Source organism: Parasteatoda tepidariorum, chromosome 2 (assembly GCF_982258835.1).
Source record: "Parasteatoda tepidariorum strain Cologne lab strain chromosome 2, Ptep-v5.0, whole genome shotgun sequence".
NCBI lineage: Eukaryota > Metazoa > Arthropoda > Arachnida > Araneae > Theridiidae > Parasteatoda > Parasteatoda tepidariorum.
This window is the reverse complement of record NC_141756.1, coordinates 32,043,020-32,066,561: the sequence shown is the minus strand read 5'-3', so window position 1 is coordinate 32,066,561 and position 23,542 is coordinate 32,043,020. Positions and strand designations below refer to the sequence as shown.

The 23,542-nt window shown below is 28.6% G+C and overlaps 1 protein-coding gene across 3 annotated transcripts in view; it reads right to left on the bottom strand.

Moving 5' to 3' along the window:
- Positions 1-23,542, bottom strand: part of LOC107443270 (monocarboxylate transporter 9) — an 87,991-nt gene that overhangs the window by 26,051 nt on the left and 38,398 nt on the right. The window contains exon 1 of one of the 3 annotated variants that reach the window (XM_016057101.4): positions 16,882-17,039. The exons of 1 other annotated variant lie outside the window; for it this stretch is intronic. In XM_016057101.4, the coding sequence (XP_015912587.2) occupies positions 16,882-16,924 (43 nt within the window). In that variant the 5' untranslated portion in view covers positions 16,925-17,039. Of the gene's footprint in view, positions 1-1,603; positions 1,895-16,881; positions 17,040-23,542 lie in introns of those variants that run through there. One more of the 3 variants, XM_016057088.4, reaches the window with a different exon arrangement.

The window sequence follows — 23,542 nt, the reverse complement described above, 5'->3', positions numbered from 1 at the left end:
TAAATGAATTTTAAAATTGTGTGCACAAATTTTTCAATTCGCTTTGAAAGTTCTAGAGACATGATAAATTACGTAAAAAGAAAGATTAACGTTATTAGGGTCCAAACTTTGGATGGCTTTCCTTAGCAATCTATGGGATTCATATTTTTCAGATTGCTGCTACTCTCAATATTTTAGGGATCAATAATTTGAAACAGTCGAAAAAAAGGTATGTTTATTCAGAGAAAGTACATTTTTGTGTCTGGTTTCATGAATTAAAATATCGTCTGCACTAATTAATTAGCATATTTGAAATCAACCCTCCAAAGCATTAATATTGAATCCTAGAGAGTGAAATTCCGTAATAAAAAAAAAGTGAAGATCAAAAATTATGCAGAGTGTGTAGTTTTATTATTATTTTTTTTTGTTCGTTTGAGAATTGAGCACTGTGTTGGCTTTTCATACACATTAAATTATTAATAAAGAGTAATGATTATCCCGAAGAAAAAAAAAACATTTTGTTTTCTTATACCATCAAAAAGAGGCTTAAAAACTGAAAATAAAAGCTTAAAAGAATTATAATTATTGAAAGGAATAGTTAACGTATTCTCATGAATGAACCCTATTTGTAATAAAGCGATCATATAACTACATTTGAAAATAAAATTACAAAATTTCATTTATTTGAAAATCAATATCTTAAGTTAGTTTATTATTTTTTTTTTCAAATTATCAATTTGAATGGAAATAGTTTTATAAGGTATTCTTCTTTATCCAGCGAAAAAAAAGAGAGGGGGAAAATGTGAATAAAAGGAAAATTTAATTATTTAAATTGCATTTTATTATTTTAATTACTTAATTTGCAATTTTTTCAGTTAAATATTTGGTGCTTTTTTGCCTATAAATACATATTTCAATTAACTTAAAAATTATTAAGTTTTAAAATTTCTTTAACATTAAAAATTTGGCTCTTGAAATGCAAAGTTTCACATTTCCTACTTTTAATGTTTAAAAACTTCCTACAATTCTTGACCCTTTGACGCAGAATTTTTAAACATATTTTTCATACTTTTTTCATAATTTTGTATTAATTTAGTTCAAAACAAGAAAAAAATTATATTTCTCATTTTGTTAATTTATGGTTATGAAATACAGCATGAAACCCCTGTGTCTTTTTCTGAGTTAAAGGTTAAATCTTCCAAACATGGCTCACTTCCAAACAATTATTTTTTCAAATGTGCATTTATTTGCTGATATTTAGAACTGAGAGAAACAATTATTCATCCTTGACATGTCTTTAAGTTACGAAATCAATTATTCATAAATCTTAGAACATAATATAAAAAAAAATTTCAAACTACTTTTTTCTTCTTTTATATTTCAGTACAAATATAATTTGAATAATTCAACAGATTGTTTTTAGTATCTGTTAGAGTTTTTACCAACTATACCAAATAAAAAATACAAAAATATATTTTTGCTTGCAATGAGAGCTTTAGAAAAAATATATATAAAAGGGACACCGGTCTTCCATCTGCGTCAAAGGGTTAAAAAAAATTTGTGGACATTGCATCGATTTTTAATTTCAAATAACTCAAAGGTTGATCATAAATTAGATACGTACCATAGGGCGAATAAAAAGGTTCGACATTTCTGGAATCCGGAGATTTACACAAAGTATAAGCAACTTCATTAGGCGTGCTATACCTCCTATAAAAACTTTTATCTGCCTTATTATTTTCATCGAATGACCAGTTCCGACTGAAGCTGACTTTTCGGTTGGCCATCACAGCCCCGTTGGCAACAGCGATTAAAACCGACTGCTACTGCAGTGTGTAGTTAAACTGCTCTAGTCCCAAAAATCCATATCGAACAACAAGCGAGGAATACATTAAAAAGCGCTTCGAAAAGCAAAGAGACGTTTGTTCAGAAATAGAGAAATGAAATTTGATTGTGTGAGAGAGATTACGAAAGAACGCCTACTGCTTCTCTTTCTCTCTCTCTGGTCTATGGCGGATATATTTATTTCGGCGGATTTCGTTTCAGAATCGGGTAAAAGAGATATAGCTAACGATTTCACTATCTAATAAAAAATAAAAATTCAGAAGTATTTTCTGGAAATGAGTTAGAGCCGTTATTGATTTCGATCGCAAATAAATATCTATCATATAGAAATAGATATCTATGATAATTAGTGCTAGCGCTAGATTTTAAACATGAATATATGGAAAGCATTTAATAGAAATAAGTAAGGGAGAAAAAAGCGTGATCGCAAATAAATATCTATCATATAGTTATCTATGATAATTAAGTGCTACCGCTAGATTTCAAAAATGAATATATGGAAAGCATTTAATAGAAATAAGCGATAGAGAAAACAGCGAGACCGTAAATAGTTTTGATAATTAAGTTGTAGAGCTAGATTTTAAAGACTACGATTTGGAAAGACCACAATCAGTTTTTATTATAGAATGCTAGAGCAGGATTTCGAATGCAAAGATTTTACGAAAGATTCAATCGCAATAGCCTAGAGCCACTTTGATTATGATTACAATTTGTTTTGATAATTAAGCTGTAGCGCTTGACTTTAATGATTACGATTTGAAAAGACCACATATAGTTTTTATTATAGAATGCCAAAGCAGGATTTCAAGTGTAAAGATTTTACAAAATATTCAATCGTAATAACCTAGAGCCATTTTGATTACAATTGCAAATTGTTTTCATAATTAAGTTGTAACGCTGGATTTTAATGATTACGATTTTAAAAGACCACAATCAGTTTTTACTATAGAATGCCAGAGAAGGATTTCAAATGTAAAGATTTTACAAAAGAACATTACCGTTATGCTTATACGGTCGGTTTCTTTTCTACAATAATTTATTTCTTAAAAAAAATTATCTTAATTTATTTTTTTAGGTAAAAACTAAAAAAATTGGGATTCTAATCAGAAAACTAAATAACTGAAAAGTTTTCATCTAATGTCTCAAAAAAAATTTAATTTCTGGATACGAGATAGAGATTTCATTCATTTACTGTGAACAAAGCAAGCAAATGCATGTTACACTCCGACTTCCTCAAAATCAAGTATTCCTTCGAAAATTTCCAAGAATTGTAAGAATAAAAATTATATCAACGTTAACATAAACAGCTTTCAAATGTAAGAAAAAAAAGTTTTTGCCAGCTTTTACAACCCTAGTTAATGAAGGTAATGATGACATTCAATTTGAAGCTGTCTGCGGAGAACAATAACCATCAGTTCCCTCCTCTCCATCCACACCACAGACATAATTCATTTTTTACGGGAATTCCCACCACAGCAATAAAAAGCTATTGCATTTACCTGTTATAAAATATTGAAAAGAAATTGAAATGTTGCAATGCTTATAATAAAAGCCATGCACTAGCTGAAAGTTCATTTGGATGTCTTATGATATGCGCGTTCAAAATGAAAGCAACCATAAATATTTACCAACAAAATGCACTTAAGTTTCTGTGCAACGATGATTTTCATTTTTCGACGAAATTAACGTTCAAAAATTAGCAATTTAAGTGATCTTTCCTCTCGCCATCTTGGATTTTAGGTAAAATTTCTGATTTTGTGTTTTAGTAGTGTTGCTTTTCCTTTCTTTTTCTTAAGAAACTTTTGATGATGAAGTGCTATTAGACATTCCTTTCAGAAAAAGATTGAAAATAAGCGTTTTATTATGATTGGGAACCATTAATGAACATTTTATTGTGGAACAGAGAGTGGTAGCTCCCGAGAGGTTTCACTATAATTCGATTTAAAAGCATTTTATTTGAAATTACATACTGTATTATAACGCAACAGTTAAAGAAATATATTTTAACCAATACCATTATTCAAATAGTTGAAGTCGTGTAAAACCCTTATAAGGAAAGAACTGGATGCATAAACTATTAAAGTTTGCGAAACCATTATAAGAAAAGAGCTGGATACCCGAAATGTAAGTTGAGCAAAGTCATTATAAGAAAAAAAAACTCTGCACATCAAAATATCACTCTTTCGCTTGCACGTATAAGAAGATTTTTATGCGAATCTTCGTGAACTAGGAAACTATTATCAATACACTAAATTCATTTGCACGTTTTTTTAAATTAACTTTTCAACTTAGTTAATAAATTTGATTTTTCAAAGTTACGAATCCAAATGTAACTTTTTTAATCATTCTGTTATTATTATTATCATAGATTTTTCAATAGTTTTTTGGGATCTCTTTTTGATAGATTAAATCAATCAAAGATTCAAAAACGTTCAGATGTAATAACCTTTTCACTCAAGTGACATTTTGTTTTTCGAAACTCAATTCGGGCAAATCCGCCGCAAAAAATATTTTAATATTTAATAAAGAATTTTTGTTCAATGAATATTAATAATTTTCCTGAAAAGCATCAAAATTAAAATTTTATAAGTAAAATTTGACCTTTTATTAATTATAAACTTTGAATTATGCTGTATAATATAATTACCTAGCTCTCATCCAGTTTCGGGGAATTTCAATACAGGGTAACTGACAAATCAAATACTGTTTTGTACTACAGTATGAACCTGCTATAAAATACATCCGTCTATTCATGCTTTTATTTTTATATTTAGCAATCTGGTTAAATATAAAAATAAAACAAATAATTTACGTTATTTTGCATATAATGTAAATTTTAAATTTTTTTACATTAATTTGCAAAATATATATGTGGATACACATTTGAATTCGCTACTAGATTTAAATATTTTGATCTGTTTTTATTTTTAATTTTTTTGTATAATTTACATTTTTTTATTTTTTGTTTGATACATTTTATTTTGTATTTTTTTCTTAATTTGTTTTATTTTCGTTTCAAAAATTTTGGGTGCTCCAAACATTATTGTATTGTATATATTTTGCTTCGGCTATATTAATACAATATTAGAAAGCACTCTCTTTTGGTGATATAATCGTGTGAGTTGATGACGAGATTATTTCGTTTATTTAGTTTTTTTCCGGATTTTTTAATTTCTTTTTTTAAATTTTCAAATAATTTTTAAAAGCATTTTATTTATTATTAATTTTTCATCTTCTCTTTGAAAATAAATACAGATATTTTTCCATGCTTTCTTTGTATTTTTAACTTTATATTTATGTATATAAAGGCCTCACTTGTATATAATCGAGGTGTCCCGAAAAAACAGTCTTCGACTCTAATATTGAATATTAACATATTCCCTAATTAAAAAGATTCTAAAGATTACAGTGACGATTATTAGCATATTTTCATCCAAGAATTTGCATTGTTGCGGAATGATGAATTATTTATTCAGATTACAGCAGAGCAGGGTTGTTTTCGAAGCGTTACGCGATCGTTCTTGACCCAATTCATCTTTATGGTTCACACCGTGATTCAACACCCCAACACAACAATTTTCTTATATGTCACGAGTTCCGATGCACACCAAGCTCGTGGAATCTATTTGCACATTGTAACTATTCAAACTTTTTTACACTCATTCCCACGTGATTTGTTTTTTACGACCAGGGGAAAAAACAGTACGGTACCTAGACACCTGGTTTATGTCCAAAAATATCCGAGGCTATTATTGAGTATTAAGAGGCCTCTACTCTCGCCATTTTATCTTAAATTTATGATTTGCATTTTCTTGATATTTATGTACTTTACAAACTTTCGATGATATAGTATTATTAGACAGCCCAATGCCCTTCAAAAACGAAAATTAAAGGGGTCACTTTATTAAATTAGGAAAAATGAGGCTTGGTAATTTTTAGAACCTCTACTAATTTTTTCTCAATAACAAAATGTTGCGACTTGTAGTTTTGAGCAAAAAATTTAAATCTGCATCTTTCTCAGTTTTTTATATTTTTAAAATCCAACTTTATTACAGTTTAAACTGATGAAAACCAATTTAGATGATGCTAAAATATTATATTAATGCTAATTGCAAATAAAAAAAACAAATAAAGATATTTATAAAAAATTGAAAAACAGAGAACTGTATATAATTTAACTACCTGACAAAAACTATTGATATAATTGTAATGGCATAATTGTATCAGAAAAAATTTTCATAAATAATCTAAAATACCCCACGAATTATACCTCAAATCGTAATATGGTGACGGCGTTGTAGATTACACGTATCAAAAGATACTTCCCAATCGAGTAATATCCATCATCAGTTTACTAGTGAAATTCAAATATAGAGGATTTACAGCATATTTAGAATTATTACTCTCCGTCTCCACCCCTCTGAAAGTTTAGTTCGATCGGATGAGGAAGGGCCTCTTAATACAGAATGATGTATTCAGGAAATAACATAAACAATTTGTAGAATAAAAATGGTAAGTTTATGACTTTGGTGAAAAGTTTAATTATTTGGTAATAAATTTACTGCAAGAAGTATTACAAGACTTTCAAAGGCAAATTTAGATTTTTTTTAAATTTGGTATGAGATACGAAAGAATTAAGAAAAATAAAAATCTGTATTGATTATTTAAAGCGAAACGAAAAAAAAAAAAAACTAGGCAGCCAATAAATGCTTGAATATGAAGGTGAAGTGTGAAAGAATTACAAATTTCAAATGACTAAATTTTAAAATAAGCGAAAGTAAAAGCTGAAAGGAAAAAAACAAAGAAAAAAAATTGTGATAATATGCTACATTTATTTATATTATATCATTTATTCATTCAGAAATTCCGAAATCCTTCATAAATTTACATTATATCATTAAGCTAATCCCAGCATGCCTTACATTCATTCAACCACCAAATTTTAACTAAATCCTTCTAATGGTTAAAAAATCGTAATTTTTTTTCATATTGCTTCGTAGTTGCCAACCTTTAATCTCATAACTGTCGTTATAAACAGTCAATCCAATTATGAGTTTATGACTATCAATATTCAACTCCGTAGCCTTGTAATTTTGAACCCAATCCAGAAGGCAAGCTTTTAACGAAAAGCAACCAACATTTGCTTTACATGGGGTGGAAATCTTCGAAAATTTCTCACAGTTAGTTTAACGGTGAGGGGACTCTAGTCCATCATTTGTATACCACTGAGGATATTTTACGTTAGCACTGTGGTGGATGCGATTCAGGTGCGGAATTTCTATCTACCAGACATCACTGAGATTCGAACCAGGGTTACCTCATTGGGAGGTGAATTCTCTTTCCCCTGAGCCAATATGGCTCCAGTTGCCAACCTTTATTAAAGAAATCATATAGTGACTAAAAAGTGTGTAATATTTTCAGATTTTTATGGAAAAATTCGCATTTTTTAAAGGGGCCTACTAAATATTTGTTTTTGCTATTTTTGAACTCCCCTCCTCCCTTATGAGCAAAAATAAGCAAATTACAAACCTCTTCCCGTCTTACGTAAAAAAGTTTCAACACTGCATTATTATTTTTATCTTTACTTTGACTTATACTGTAGTCATCTCACTTTAAAAATTTCTGGCTTAAATTCAAGTAAATTTTCAGAAAACGAAACTTAATATGTATATATTTGCATTTTAAGAAAAACTAAAATTAGAGAGGTTGCAGTAATCATTGTTTGTATTTTTCCAACTTCTTTATTAAGAAAAATAAGCAAAACATAAACCATTTTCCTCCCCTTAGACACTTAAGTAATATTTAAAGGGCCCTTGAAAATAATCATTCAAAATATAAAAGCAATTCTCCGCCTATGGATGGAAACATCGATATCTATCCAAAGACTGGTGGTCATGTAACGATTACTTCGTAATCATTTATTCAAACTGCACCTCAATTACAAAATTCCCATCCCTATTTAGTTTCTAAACGTAGCTCTTTCTGTACACCTATTTCATTGACCTGGCACGAACTGCTTTTAGAGAAAACAAAACTTTTCTCCCGTTGTTACCAGGTGGAAACAAGTATAGGAAACTTCACTGCAGTGCTTCCTCCTCTCGGGAATATCCCCTCGGATATGACGTCACCCACTCTCTCTTCATTTCTTAAAATCGATGGCATTGTCAGATGCTAAGAAGGAACCAACTTTTATGTCTCTTCAATTTTTTTCTTCCTTTTACTTTTAGTACCTCTAATTTCAATCATGACATAAACTCCCCTTCTCCCAATACCGCTATATAAATAAATTTTCTGTCAGGTCAAGAAAAAAAAAAATTATTTCTGCTCCATGACGTCAGAAGAAAGGTGTATTCTTTTCAACTAGTCATAAAAATACTTTTTCGTGAAGCAAGTTTACTTTTTTTACGTGGAGGTGAATTCGAAAAGGGGGAAGAAAGCATTTGGTCGTTTAAAAACTCCAGATGTTCGAAAGTGGAAGAAAGGTCAAGGGTCGAATTTTATAAGATCAAAACCTTGGCACGTGATAGGAGCTTTCATGATTCAAATAAATAACTCAAATGTACAGTAAAAAGATATTTTTTTTAATGAAACTATTGGACTTTAGAAGCTCTAACGCGAAAAATCTACATAAAAATGCATTAAATTTTTAATTTGATTTCTCTCAAGTTCATGGTTTGACTTGATCTTTTAATATTACTTGGAATAAAATGAAACATTTAGCTTATTTTAACAGATTTTTGAAAAATATAGTGAATGATAACATAATGGAACATGAATTTAATTATTGAATTGAACATTAGAAATGAACAAAATGTTATAGACAAGTTCTTTTTTCTCTCGCTAAATTGCAGTAAAAATCCGTAAAAATGACTATTAATAACATCAGATGCTATTGTTCTTCTAAGAAAAGTGTTACAATAGCAGCGAAAAGCAAAAAAAAAAAAAATTATTAGTCTGTTTTTCTTTCGAACAACCGCTTTGATTTAATGTACATATCGAGAATAGACTGTTTTTGCCTATGGATTGAAGAATGCCGAATTTATCAGCACAATTCCGAACTTTCTGAACGAAAGCTCAGACAGGAATGGTTTGACCAACTTGGCGGGGGTCGCCTACACATTGCTTATTAAAAATAAGGGTTAAAATTGTTGAAAGGACGAAGTTTTTCGGTCTTCCGTGTTGATACCAAAAAAAAATTTCTCCCATTTAAGCAATATTTATATAAAAATTCTCATTTAACAGCAGTAAAATATAACTTCCTTAAAAAAAATCATAAAAGTGAAAGCTTGTAATTTTTAACTCATTATAAACTTATAATTTTCCCATCTTTATTATTAGCATTTTGAAGATGAATTGGAACTTTTTTGTTATAACGGACTTCTCTCATAATATGCCGCACTCGTTATATTGAGGTTTTACTGTATTCTTTGAACTACGAGTGTATGGAAACATGAAATTTTGCAATATGCATGGATGTACATTATTCTAATGTTCTTTAATGGTGTATATAAAAACTACCAAAAATTTACATATTATAGAAAATAAACGATTTTTAGCAACGATTTCTGTAGATCACTAAATGATGAAGAATCTTTTACAAAAATTCCCCCCTTTTTTCAGAAAAAATAATCACAGAATAGATACAATTAATTAAGAACTTTAATTTTTTTTTTTAAAAATGGATGATAAACAAGGAAAATTATGTAAACCAGGGTATATATGAATTACAATAGATCGCTCAAATGTTACTACTAACTCGAACCCGATTGCAAATTTGAAATCAGCGACACAAAAATATTAAAGATTTGTTAAAAAAAATCTCAACAACAAAAAGTTTAAAAAAAGAAAATTTGTTCCTTAGTGTTATTGAAGGGAAAATCTTTCGATGCGAAAATCCTTATCTTTCAAATTAATTAATATTGTGTGCATAAAATAAACAGCTAAAAATATGGTACGAAATTTGCAGAAAAAAAATCAAAATGATAATTTGTTCATTTTTGGAAAAGAAAAAAAAAATAATATAGTCAATGATTTAATTTCAAGTATAAAAATTTGATGGTCATTATCAAAAAAACAATTATGCTGTGACTCAACTCACAATTTTACTCAATGACCATGCACATTTTTAATTAAAATAAAAGATGACTTAATAAATATCTTTATATATCGACGTAATAATGTAATGGGATAATAAATATCTTTCTCTAAAATCGCCTAAAATACGGGCTTTAGAGAAGTTATTTTTGCACTAGACAAAGCACTTAATATTTACGCTAAAAATATAGAGGCAATTCTAGTTTCATTTGGCTTACAATATTTGTTTTAACCTTCCAGGAACAGAAGTATTTTTTTTTTCAATTTGAACTTAAATATGGATCTTCTACGCAAGTCACTACACGTCAAATATTCATTTTTTTTTTTTCGAAATGAGCATTGAAAATATTTTAAGAATTATTTTGCTTGCATATATATCTACATGGCGCAGTTTAAAAGTAAGTGGAATGAGCGTCTTTAAGCAATCAGTGAAACACTCCTGAAGCACCTCCTAACTTCAAATTATAACTTCGAATTCAAAATCTTGTTTCTTTTTTAGCTTCGTACGTATATTTATACACGGAGTCACACTGTTAAAAAAGAAAGTAAAAGTAACATGATTTTTATTTAAGGGTTATTTAACTCAAAATTCCAATGCTTTCCTTAGAAAATGAAATAAAAACGCGCAAAAAATTTAAGGGGCTTCTAAGTACATTCCTTATGAAAACGCTTCAGATAAACCTAGGGTGAACCATAAAATTCCAAAGGCTGATTTTTTTTCCTTAAAATATTAAATTGTAAATAAATTATACCTGGATAACTCTGGATTGCGTAGAGGAGAAGTAATCTTGCCATAATTCGTTTGCATTTCAATTTTTAAAAAAATAATTTCTCTTTATATTAAATTTTGTGGATTACTCTAAGTTCGCCTGGAGTCAGAAATAACAGTTGACATGTTTCAAGCATTCAAAAATAGGTACCCATTTTCAAGACTTACCAGACGTGAATAAGAAGAAGCAAAAGTGATTTGAAATATAAATCGTAAAGTTTCTAACGAAAAATAAAAAAAAGAGGAGAAACAAATAGCCGAGAGAGAAAAAAGGATGAAAAATAAAACAAGAAAACCAAAATTACCCAGAGGGGCAAGTCAGGGTAAAATTTACGGGGTTATTTATAATTCCCTCCGTTGTTTCGAAGCGTTATTGTAAAAAAACGAAGACGAATATGGCAAAAAAGAACATATTAAATTATTCCGAAAGTATTCAAGTTTTAATTTAAGCAGTTACCGGTAGATGGCAGTAACATGTACCACTGAAGCCAGTTGTAGTAAACATAAGGTTGTAGTAAACAGAGGGAATTATGAATAACCCTGTATTTCTAAGCGCTGTAGAGAGCTAGTGTCGTTATAAAGGGAATCAGATTCACATGACTAAAACAAGATTTCAGTGCATCAAGATGAGCTGATGTGACTTGGGTGGAAATAATTTTGGTATGGTCGAAATTGAATTTATACCCGAGATTCCAATAGCGTGCAGCAACTGGTGATTTTTCATACTCTTGATAGCGGACATATCCATCGTGTTCCTTCTAAATTTAAGTTTTAAAACGCGTCTAGTTTGTTCAATTTTACAGATTATAAATTTTTTTTTTTACTATTTAACATTATTTATGTTTGATAGATATAATGTGAAGTACGCTAGTCCTCCAGGTGAAATTATAGTTGCTATGAAAACCTTAAACCTTTCTCATGGCATACATGCACAATAAATAATCTTAAAATTCATTAAAGTAATTAACGTTTTGAGAAACGCAATCAAAAGAAACACAATAACACATTCTTCGATTGAAATAGTAGTTTGTTTTCGCCCGAGAAAGAAGTTAATATATTTAATGACTGGGCAAAAGGTTTTTCTCTCTGTCAATATGAAATAGCACTTCCTAATCCTCTTTCGCGCAAAACATGTTTTTCAAATATTACATAATACATATTCCGTTAGCAACTTTGTCAAAATCCCTGATATAAGTCGCTCAATCAATCTGCGCATTAAAGAGAACTTATTTATGATACGACATATCACTATCCATTAAGCCTAATTCCTTATTAAAGTTATTATTTTGATGATTAATCCTACAGAACGCCTTTCTTTTTTTTTACGCATAAATTGATGCAAAAGATATAATACTACTCTCCTTTCGAAGAAAAGAAAACAACTGCATTAGTCTGTTTGACAGAGGTAAACAAGGCTCTTTAAAGAATTCTCTTCATTTTTGTTCCATTGTTCCATCCAATAAAGATTTAAAGGCCACGTGAATGTAAACAGCGTTTCAAAAGACCGATGGACCTTATCAGTGCCCATTGTATCAAAAACATCGATTTTGCATTTATTCAAAGTGTATCGGATTTTAGCGATTAGCAAAGATATTTTATGGAACCCTTATATATGTAATTTGACATTTATTTATTGCAAATGATCTTTATCAAGTCATCTTAATCGATATGGAATTATGATAATGATTTAATGATTCATTTTCATTGGAGTTTTAATTATTTTCACAGTAGCGTAGCGTACAAAAATTATAATTATATCCAGTCATTTTTAACAGTTAATCCATAATTACTAAAAATTCTATACATTTGTTAGTTTCGTTAGTTAATTCTATTGTTAGTTAATTTGTTACTTAATTCTATCCATATAGAATTATGTTAATAATTTATTTTTATTCGGATTAAGATAATTTTCCCAGTAGTGTACAACAATCACAATTAGATCCAGACATTTTTAGATAGTTAATTCATATTTAATTATAATATTTTTTTTTTGTTGCATGCTAGGTTTACTTTCTCGGTATTTCTTTTTAATTCTATCCATTCGTTAGTTTTACGGGAAAGAAACAAATGAACTTTTGATTTTTCTCCGATTTCCATAAAAAATAACATGCATTTGTTAATTTTTCAATGAGGTCTGATATTTTATTATATGCGTGCACATGCAATGTACAAATAAAAAAACTGAATAACTTTTGAATTAAATATCGGATGATTAAGTCCTAAGATGCAATTTAATGGTTCTATACGTTCAAACAATAACTAAAATACGACTTTTTTAAACTTATTACTCAGAAACTATCCAACCATTTTGCTGAATTTTTTTCCCATCATTCACAAAAAAGAATTAAAAGTTCAGATACCTTTCAATTTAATTCTTTTTATCATTATTACTACTTTTGTTGATTTGGCGAAATGCATAGAAAGTACGTTTAGAACACAAAACTACGTACTTACACAGAAAGAATGTTTCTGTGTGTGGTTCTAAAAAATGTCATGAGCACACATTATTTAGTATATTTAAGGCTAAATCCGAGAACCATTAAATCCAATAATTATCAGATTAAAGCTAGTGGAACAAAAAACCCGACAATTCATGTTTGATCATACAGATTCGTTTGATCATATGGATTCGTAAGATCAAAGTGGCTGTTAGCATAAAAATTTATGATAAAATATTGTTTCTTCTCCGTAAAATTAGAATTAAGAATGGTTTCCATTCTCAATGTCTTAAATGCATTTCAAAATATTTTAATCAGTCCTAACTCACCAAGGCCAGAATGTTGATGATAAAAGCAGAGTTTGGTTATTTTCATTCATGTTTTTTGTTGATGTTATTTTTAGATAAATTTTTCCTTCTTTAATAATTTTTTATGAATTTTAAGAGATAATTTTCATTTCAAAAGCATTTTGCTTGGAAATCAGGTTTTATCTATTGAAAAATGCACATGTTAAGTGGTGTTTTTTCACATAAATGAAAGGAAAGAATCTGCTTTTGGACACTAAGCGTATGCTCGATTTTAAGAATATCAAAAACATATAATAGTACGATCCAATTCGATATTTTTGTAAACTGTTAGTAAAAAATTATTAAACTAGAATTTATTTTATCAAGATTTTTTTTTTGCTTCATTTTATCCAAAAATTATGTAATAATTTTAATTATTTACCTACTAATTAAATTTATAAGTTATGATCTATATTTTTTTTTTTTTTAAATATACGAAAACACGTTTTTGAAATTTTTTAAAGGTACTGACTTTTATTTTGTGGTCATGTTATTTTTGACGGTTTTTAGAGGTTTTATTTTTACAATCTTAAGACATTTTCTTTTAACTTTTAGACCATCAGACATCTTAGCTTCGCTTTTTACACAAAATAAACTGTTGCAGCTATTAAATTTTAAATACTTCCTGCGAAAACATTCGAAGGCATCTCATCATTTGAAGAGAATAAATCTCTTTTTGTATCTACTTTAACTGTATTACAATGGTGCACATTCTCCTGAAGTTAATTTTAATTTAATGGAGCTCTGAATTAAATAATGAATCAAGGAGCTGCGATCAATAAATGGGGGGAGGGGTGGATTTAAGGAAGTCGATTCAAAGGAAGTTGTCCCTCTTCCTGCGGTGTCAAACAGCGAACCAATTACTTTCTTTAAATAATTAAAGGCCGTTATAAAAAAGAAATCCTGTCAATGTTTCAATTTCGAGCTTGATTTTCAATGTTTTTTTAAAATGCCTTAAATATTGGGTAAATTAAAATATTCAACAGATTCTCTAAAAACCCTATTGACTGTAGATCATTTTTGCATTTAAAATTTTTAACTTTAATTTTTTTTGACGTTGTTAAAATTGATGAAGCATAAAACGTCGGTACTCAGAATTTGTCGACGGGTACACTACACATACAAATGTATAAACTTGCTCGTGCTTAATGATACGTTAAAAAAAAGCTTTTTATGTGAAAAATACATTCGATTCAGTAATACAATACATAGCTTAATTAAATTTTGTCTCTTTCTTTGCACCCTGCATCTTTACTAACACAAAATATATTAATAAATTTTGAAGAAGAAGAAAAAAAAACACCTACACATCACCTGCATTGAAAAAAAATTGAAAACGTCTGCATTAGTTGCCAATTTATAATTGCAATTTTTACTATCACAAAATAAAAAAAATACATCTGCAATGAACACTTAACGTAGTAAATACATTTACCGCCATATCGATATTAAATTATGAACAGCAACAAGTGTCAAGGGATTATATTGAATTTTACAACCTCAAAAAAGTTGACCGACACCGAAAACTAACTATTGCTATTATTAGTATTGATAATGATTTATAAGATGAATAAAATTTAAAAAAAAATTAACACATATAACTTTTTTTTAATGAATACAAAAAAAATTAAGCATTCCGGTTAACTGTCTCAAGTTTATGTAGCAAAATTTTGTATTTCATAGGTACGTTTATGTTCAGGAACAGCAAGCTAATTTACAGCAAAACTGTTCATGACTATTATACCATTTAGATTTTTAATATTAAGTTTCAAAACTTCAAATTGAACATCACCTTTACACTATGCTCAGAACAGGGAAGCTAACAGAATTATAGTTCCCAAAAAAAGAAAGAAAGAAACATTACTTATGACTAAAGAGCGGAAAATCATTGAAAATTGTCGCTTTTTTCCCTTATTTTATTTTTATTATATTGCTATTCTACCTAGCAGTCATTCCAATATTTTATTCTCTTCAACCTCTACTCCTTCCAGAATTTTCTGTGCTCACTTTTAAGAGTAAATGCTTTTCTTGAGGGCAATATTTTAAAAAAAATGTCAAAATGATGGAAAATTCAAAGCGGAAAAAAATGATAATACCGTCAATAATTTTCACGTAATGAAATGCGCAGCAATGATTTATAAATTAATGATGTTTATAAAACAGTTACAAAAAAATATCTTGAGAGGAGCAATTTTGAATGTATGATACCAAAAGGAAAATTGTCAAAAAAAAAATTAGCCCTGTGGTTATTATTATTTTTTTTTTAAAAAAATTAGTTTTACCAGTTTAAAATTATTTTTGTCATGCCTCAAAAATTTACAAGCAAATCGAAAATTTATGACAACTATCGAGGAAACTCGTTTATCCCAAAGCAATAAATTTATCAATTATATTTAATTCTTTCTTATTTAATTTAATAACAAACAGAAAAACTTTTAATTATAAAGCGTGGAATTTTATTTCTTCGTAATTTTATTCAGTCCATGATAGAAAAATCGAAATCGTTAGAATAGCTTTTAAAAAATGAAAGATTGGAAAGTATCTACCAATTTACCTATTAGATTAATAAAAACCTGACAATGGGCCAATTTAATAAAAAAACATTTTCTTATTGTTATTTTAGAAGAAGTTTTTTTTTATTCATGCTCTTGCAGTTACATAATTATCAGTTTCATTTTCTTTAATTTTTAAAGTTTCACAAGTTTTCTTTCTTTCTTTTTTTAATTTAAAAATACACCAAAAAAATCAAATATAATGAATATATATATATTTATAAATTTATATAAACCTTCAGTTTAGTTATTAACTATAATGATTTTTATTTTACTATAGTTGGTTAATTTTTTTGTAGTTATGTCTAGTAGCATTTTAATATAGTCGTTTTTATTTTTTGATTGTTAAAATAGTCAACTCACGAAGAAGAAAAAAAATCAAAATAGCAAATGCTTGGATCAAAGAATATTTCCAAACTGTTACATTACTATTGATGAAAATTTACCTTTTTATTAACCTAATAAAAATAATTCTTATAATTTCCTTTTTAAACACATCAACAGTTTATTTAATCATGCTTTTATAAATTTCAAAGGATTGAGATTAACCAATTCAAAGGATTGAGATTAACCAATTATTTTGAATTTTCAATTGTAATCTGATATCAGAAATATAAATGAACAGCAAAACCCAATTGCCTCTTACCATTAACTGTCAAAAAGCCTAATATTGTTACATTATCTGAAATTGCCTTTATAACCTACTAAACGACTATGTTTAAACGTCGAGTTTGGGAAGATCCTCTAACATTAATAATTAATTCACTGTGCCCAAGCATCGACAGACTAAAAGACATTAAACTAACAAAACATTAAATAGTTAAAGTTAACAAGCAGAACATAAAATAAAATCTTACCTATATTCAACGGGGACATTTCTTTACATTCACTCTTAACCATCTTTAGCTCTAACTAAACACGCGATCTTTTACTCAGTACTACTTAGCTGGCCCTTTTTTTAACTATTTCGACCCCAAAGCAAAAGGAAGCTTGCTTTATGTTACAAAATAGAGATACGGTTAAATATATGGAATACTACCCCTTTACCCCCATGTGACGTCATTAAGGACGACGGCAAACCTTCAACAACAAGTTATTTGAGATGATTTTGGCAATTTGAATGGACCAGGAGTTGCAACAAGTCAATTGAAATCAATTTATCTTTTGAAGAATTGATAAATGAACAACAGGATGTATACTCCCTAATAATCAATCTATCAACATTTTTTGTTCATATTATCAGTTGTCTTGAAAGGTTAACAACACAATACCAAATGTGTGGTCTTTGAAGGTATGCTTACAATCATACCCACAGCTGGAAACTTAACTAGTTGAACAATACATCCAACAGGTATGGCAGTATCTTTGAAATGTCATATTGTCCAACTTATAGAAGAAGAAACGAATTGGATCAATGAGCAAAAAAATGAATTGGATCAAATCAAGACATATCAGGGAAAATGCATTTAAAACGAATAAAAGTGTAAAAAATGAAATTTATCAATTCTTAACAAAATATTAAAATAATTGATATAATTATCAAGTGATTCGATTTTTGGGTGATGAAGGACTATAATCGTGAAATATTATACAAAAAGAATAATCTCTACAAAAAATACACGCGTAATAAAATATTACTTAATTTTAATAAACTTTTGATTATCTATTATTCTAATGCATGTTTTATTCTATGGTAGGGAGGTATATGGTAGTATCATACTTTTAGCCTAATATCATACCTATCCTATGGCATGTACGATGGTAGGCTGGTACAAACTTTTATAGCGTTTCGTCACCAGTATATATGCATTAGGTTCCAAAATTGCTCTCAACTGACTTATACACGTATTTAATATAGTAGACTGTAGTGTGTGTTTATTACATCTTCATGTTTTACATTTTTTTATTCCCCATTTATCTTTACACTATTTTCAATTGTTATTCATAGGAAAATATATTACTTAAATTTTTTTTTGATTTATGCATACATAATTAACTTTTTTACTGTTTAAAGAAATGTTTACAATCTTTTAACGTGTTCGATGGTTATCATAAATTAATTCCTTCATCTAAGAGTTCCCCTTAAACCATGAAAATTGCAATCCAAAAATTTGAGGAAAAAAAAACGCCATTTGATCGACAGTTATTTTGGTCGCCTGCATTCCATGATTGTAAGCTATTGATTTATAACTATTAAGCTTAATGTAAATTCATGATTGGTGTTTATTCAAACTTTTTAATTACTGTGGCAATCTGAGTTCATTTCATTCAGAAATAGAAAAAATATTTCTTTCATGCCATCTTCTATCGTTTATTACGAAATATCCCTCGTATTATAATCTCAAAATTTTAACAAAAATAGTTGAAAAATTTTAGACAAATTTTAACTTATAAATTTTTATGTTCTCAAACTGACGTATATAGCACTAAACCTTTGCCACTATCTTTCTCACCACTAAATGGTCACCTTTGTCGTAGGATTTCCAAAACTGATCTCTTGTAGGTAATTTTTACATCGCAAAACCCAGCGCCGAAAATATTGGACAATAATTTGGTACTATTTTATTACTTGAAAAAAATTGTTTAAGATTTCGTTTGTATGTGTTTACAAAGCAATTATCAACATACAAATATAATTGAATTTGTCTTAGTTGACCAGAGTTTTTAATTACATTAGAAACATAAGAAAATTAACTACATAAGAAATAATTTAATTACATAAGAAATTCTGATCTTTAAGAATGTTTGATGGCATGAAAATATCCTATTATTTGAGTCAAGTAAATTTTGTTTCATGACCTAAATGTGAAGAAATACATCATAAAAATGTCCTACAATATACAAAAAATTCTAAAAATTAAGAGCTTTAATTTTTTTCAGTAATTAAAAATAAGTAAACAAAGCTAATTAAATTTAATGAATTAATTTTCTTCTAAATCAAATATTTTATTGCATGAATTTACTTTATTCTAAGCTACATATTGAGTAAAAATCGCATTTTCAGCCATTATTTAAAGATTATGTCTTAAAAGGTTAATATGGGCCACAGTTTTCACAAAAAAATTTATATATTTATTTAGAAAGGTGGATCATATTTGCTCTTGAAAAGTAACTTATGAAAAGAAAATTAGTTTTCTAAATGTTTATAAAAAATGCATCGATTATTATTAATTAATTCCAAGACTATATATTTTTTTCCTTTTAACAACTAATAGATGTGTAAAAAAATGTAGTTTTTTTCCCTACAAAATTTAAGAGTAAACACACGCATACACGCAAAATAATAATTATAATAATCAAGCATAAAAATATCTTCATCTTTTATAATTCCTTTTTTTTCAATGGCTTAAAATCTCTTTCTGAAAAAGGAGCCTAATTTACAAACTGTAGCTGGACAGACATTTACCGCGAGATTATGTGCTAAAAATATTTGATAACATTGCATTAAATGCATGTACTGTGGGGCAATAAAAGATGATGTTAAGTCAAACATCGTTCGAAAATGATCGTTTGCATCGAACTTGAAATTTACTCTTTAGTTTATCACGATGATTTCAGAGGACTGAAAACATGGAAAAATATGGCGATCAGCACCCGAAAGTGACGTCAGGAACCTTGTTTACTAAATTTTACATCACCAAAGGAAAAAGGATGTGTGTCTGGACGGAGAGAAAACAACGCGGAAGTTCTTTCCCCAACAGCAGGATGTATAAAGTCATGAAAGAACAATAGAAATCCCATTATACGAAAGGTTATGCAACCGTAAAATGAATATTATGTCTCTATCAATGTATTTATGAAAAAAAAATGGAGGTGGTGTAAATTCACAACGGTCAAGACACAAAAAAGAAAAAAAAATTCTACCTATGCTTGGTGGGGATTGACAGCCTGTTGCCATGGTTATGACACGAGATAGCTTGTTTGGTGAAGTGAGAGTTTTCAAGGGTACTAGCGGACAAAACACTCTGTTTTGCCAGCAAAAAAAAAAAATAAACATTTTTTTTTAGCATGCAGTGTTTTGTTTGCTTTTAATGGAAACTTTTCAAAAAAACTTTTAAATAAAGGTGAATAATATTGAATAAATTGACTCTTTAAACTGAAAATTATTGATTAAGTAAGGCTTGTTAAGAATGACATTGAATGAAAAGAGATGAAGCATTAAAATTAATTTAGTAGCAGCCCTGAGATTAAGAGTTTATTTGTTGTGCGTGTGCCATTGAGGTTTTCTTTTAAATGACTGCATAACTGTCAATCTCATAAATTATGATTATATTTTCACAAGCAACGAAGGTTCGATTTCTTTTTCTAACCTCTGTCGCAGCATTTAACGTCAATACAAGAATGTCACATAGAAACAATTTCAATTTTTTTTTCAAGTCCTGTTTGATAGCTAATTTAGTGACGAGTTTGAAAGTTTTAATTTTATTATTTCTTTTTACGCATTTTGAAAATCTCTGCAATTACTTAATAATGATACTAAAAATAACTAAATATTATATAAAATTATTTAAGCAAAAATAATTTAAATAACAAAAATAAATTTTTATAACTATTTATAATTTAATTTAGTTAAGATCGAAACATATTATTTTCGATTTTTGAAAACATCGAAGCATTGTGAAGCATTTTAAATTTAAATGACAAAATTTAAAATTTTAATTTTGTGCTTGGTTGAATTAAATCCTGAGAAATGCAATAAAATATACCCTTTTTTAAAAAAAAATTATTCTAAGACTATTCAACACAATTCCTTTAAATAAAGGATTTCAGGGATTTAAAACGGTATAATTTAAAATCATGTAAAAATGTTATTTACATTAAAACTCAAAAATATTTCGATTTTTATTAAATTTAATTAAAAACAAAAAGTAATTGTTTTGGTTTAAGCAGCTAAAAGATGGTTGCAGTGACATGGTGAAATTGGAAAACAAATATCTGGTGGTAATCGCTTATATGTTAGGATAGTCACGGAAAATTCGAGAGAGAGTAAGAAAAACGTGGTTTATGCAGATGTAATCAGTTAGAAAGCTTTTTCTCTTCGCTTTATTATGACAGAGACGGATTGTTTTTGTTTACACAAAAGCAAATTTTTACTGGCAACAGCTTCGACTTCATTATTTTACGTAGGTAGTTTCAATTAATCTTCTAATCATTATTTGAAAGATTTATAAAAACACAGCTAGTTAAAGGAAATGTATTAAAAAAATTGAATTTTAGTGAAAACTAGCTGAACTCCAGTTCTTTGTAAGAGGAAAACGTAAATATCACTGGGAAATAAATTTTTTGTTGCAAATATACAAATGTGCAACAAAACAAATTTGCATAAATATATGCAAATCTTGCCTAATTCGGGTGTGGAGATTTCAAATCCAAAATTTTTTTCTCTCGAAAACCTGCAGAATTATTATTATTTTTTTTTTTTTTAATAAAATGGCATTTTTAGTCTATTTTTGGTAGGAATGTACAAGTTTAAAAACCCTATATAAGTTTAAAAACGCTATATATAAGAGGAAGTAGCGCAAATGTTGCGACCAACTCCTAGGGGAAATAAGGGGCATCAGCAGCATTAAAACTGTATAGAAACCCATGCCCAGAAATGTCGTCGTACGGGTCTAGGACATAAAAATCTAGAAGAGAGGTTATTCCCTTTCACATGGTTATGCCTAAGAGCGCCTTCCTACCAGGAGCATACGAAGAAACAGTTCATAATAGGGAAGCACCCCTATAATTTTAGTCCTGGTGAATTTCCCCTAGAAGTTTGTTGCAACATTTATGTAATCCCCTGTTATATAAAATGTTTTTTAATTTGTATATTCCGACAAAAAATATGACTAAAAATGACTTTTAAAAAAACTGTAGCTTGCAAAGATTTGATTTGTAGATTTGAAATCAGCGGCATGAAAGTATATAAGATCTGTTAAAAAAACCTCATGAAACAGAAAAAAAAAACTACAAAGAAAAAAATCGTTCCTCGGTGTAATCAATAAATCGATAGAAATCAAGACTGCGTAATCATGTACAAAATTGTAAGACATATACTGACACAATTTATAAAATAATTCCTTTTTTATTTATTATTATTTGTCTCCCTTTCCAGCGACTTTATGTTATTAGATTTAATTTTATTTTACAACCACCGTCGTTGAACAGCCGACCATATTTTTCTGGTTTACGACTACTGATGTTTTTAGTTCCGTAGCCTTGTAATTTTAAACGCAATGTAGAAGACAAGGAAACTCCTGGATCAAGTATTTGGAGCAATTTGCTTTCGTGGAGGACTTTTTGAGGGAACTAACCAGCATTTGAGTTACAAGGAGAGGAAAACCACAAAAACCTCCCACGGTTAGTCTGACGGCAGGGGGACTCCAACCCATATTCTGTCTACCCCTGATGATACTATACGTCAGCACTGGGGTCGATGCAAGCCGGATGCGGAATTCGTATCGATCAGCCATCAAAGGGATTCGAACCCGAAACGCATCATTGGAAGGTGAACTCTCTATCCCCTGAACTATCACGATTCTACATAAAATAAAATTTAAAAAAAACATATTTATGAGTTTATTTTCTCTAAATAAAGATGAACTTCATTCAGTATCATTTAGCATGATGCTATTGTTTGAGGCCAACTCATGATAGGTCTTACTTAACACAATCTTGTAATATTCACTGGTATTTAATCATTTCGTAGGCCGTAAAAATCTAATACTTTTATTAGGTACCTTGGTACTTTAATACCTATGTCAAATATCTAGTATGTTTGGAATCCGCTGTTACTGCATCTATTACCACAATATTAGTAGTAAGAATTACCAAAATAATTTAAGCATTCTTTGCGTCAGTGGCCGGTATAGCGGTTTATTTACAGTGTCTCTGAACGAATAAATAACTTTTACCAGTTTTGCTTTTTGTACCTTTTTTTTTAATACGAATTATGTTTAGTTTTAAATTACTTTTTTAAAGAAACACTTTTCAAAAGCTTGACTTTAAAATTAACATTTGGTTTCTGGCAGATTTCGAATTATTCACTCGATAACGTCGCCCTGCATTCATTTTGATTCGGTTTCCCTGACATAATGTATCAAAAATAAATAATTATTGAAAAACGTGCAATGAATTCTGTTCTTAATTAAATGGAGTTGTAAGCTACTAAACAGCACTAATATTATTTTACGAAAATAAATAAATAAATTAAACAAAATAAAAATTAACAGAAATGCCCTTTGTCTAATTTATAGCAAAAATTTTAATATGAAGAAAAATCATAGTTTGTTGAAAATAATTAATAGTTTTAATATTTAAAAAGCTGCTATTCGACAGGATCGTTCCTCCTTCTGTTTTGTATAGTTTGCGTTCGCAAAATTACGCAGAAAATCAAGAATTATTCATTCATTTTAGAAATCTTTAATGAAGTTAAATTGGCAATAAAAAAAAGTATTTTTAAAATCTTTAAACATTAATAATGTTTAAATTCCGGGCAATTATTTTTCAGAAATCAGAAGACAGATAATTTGTCAT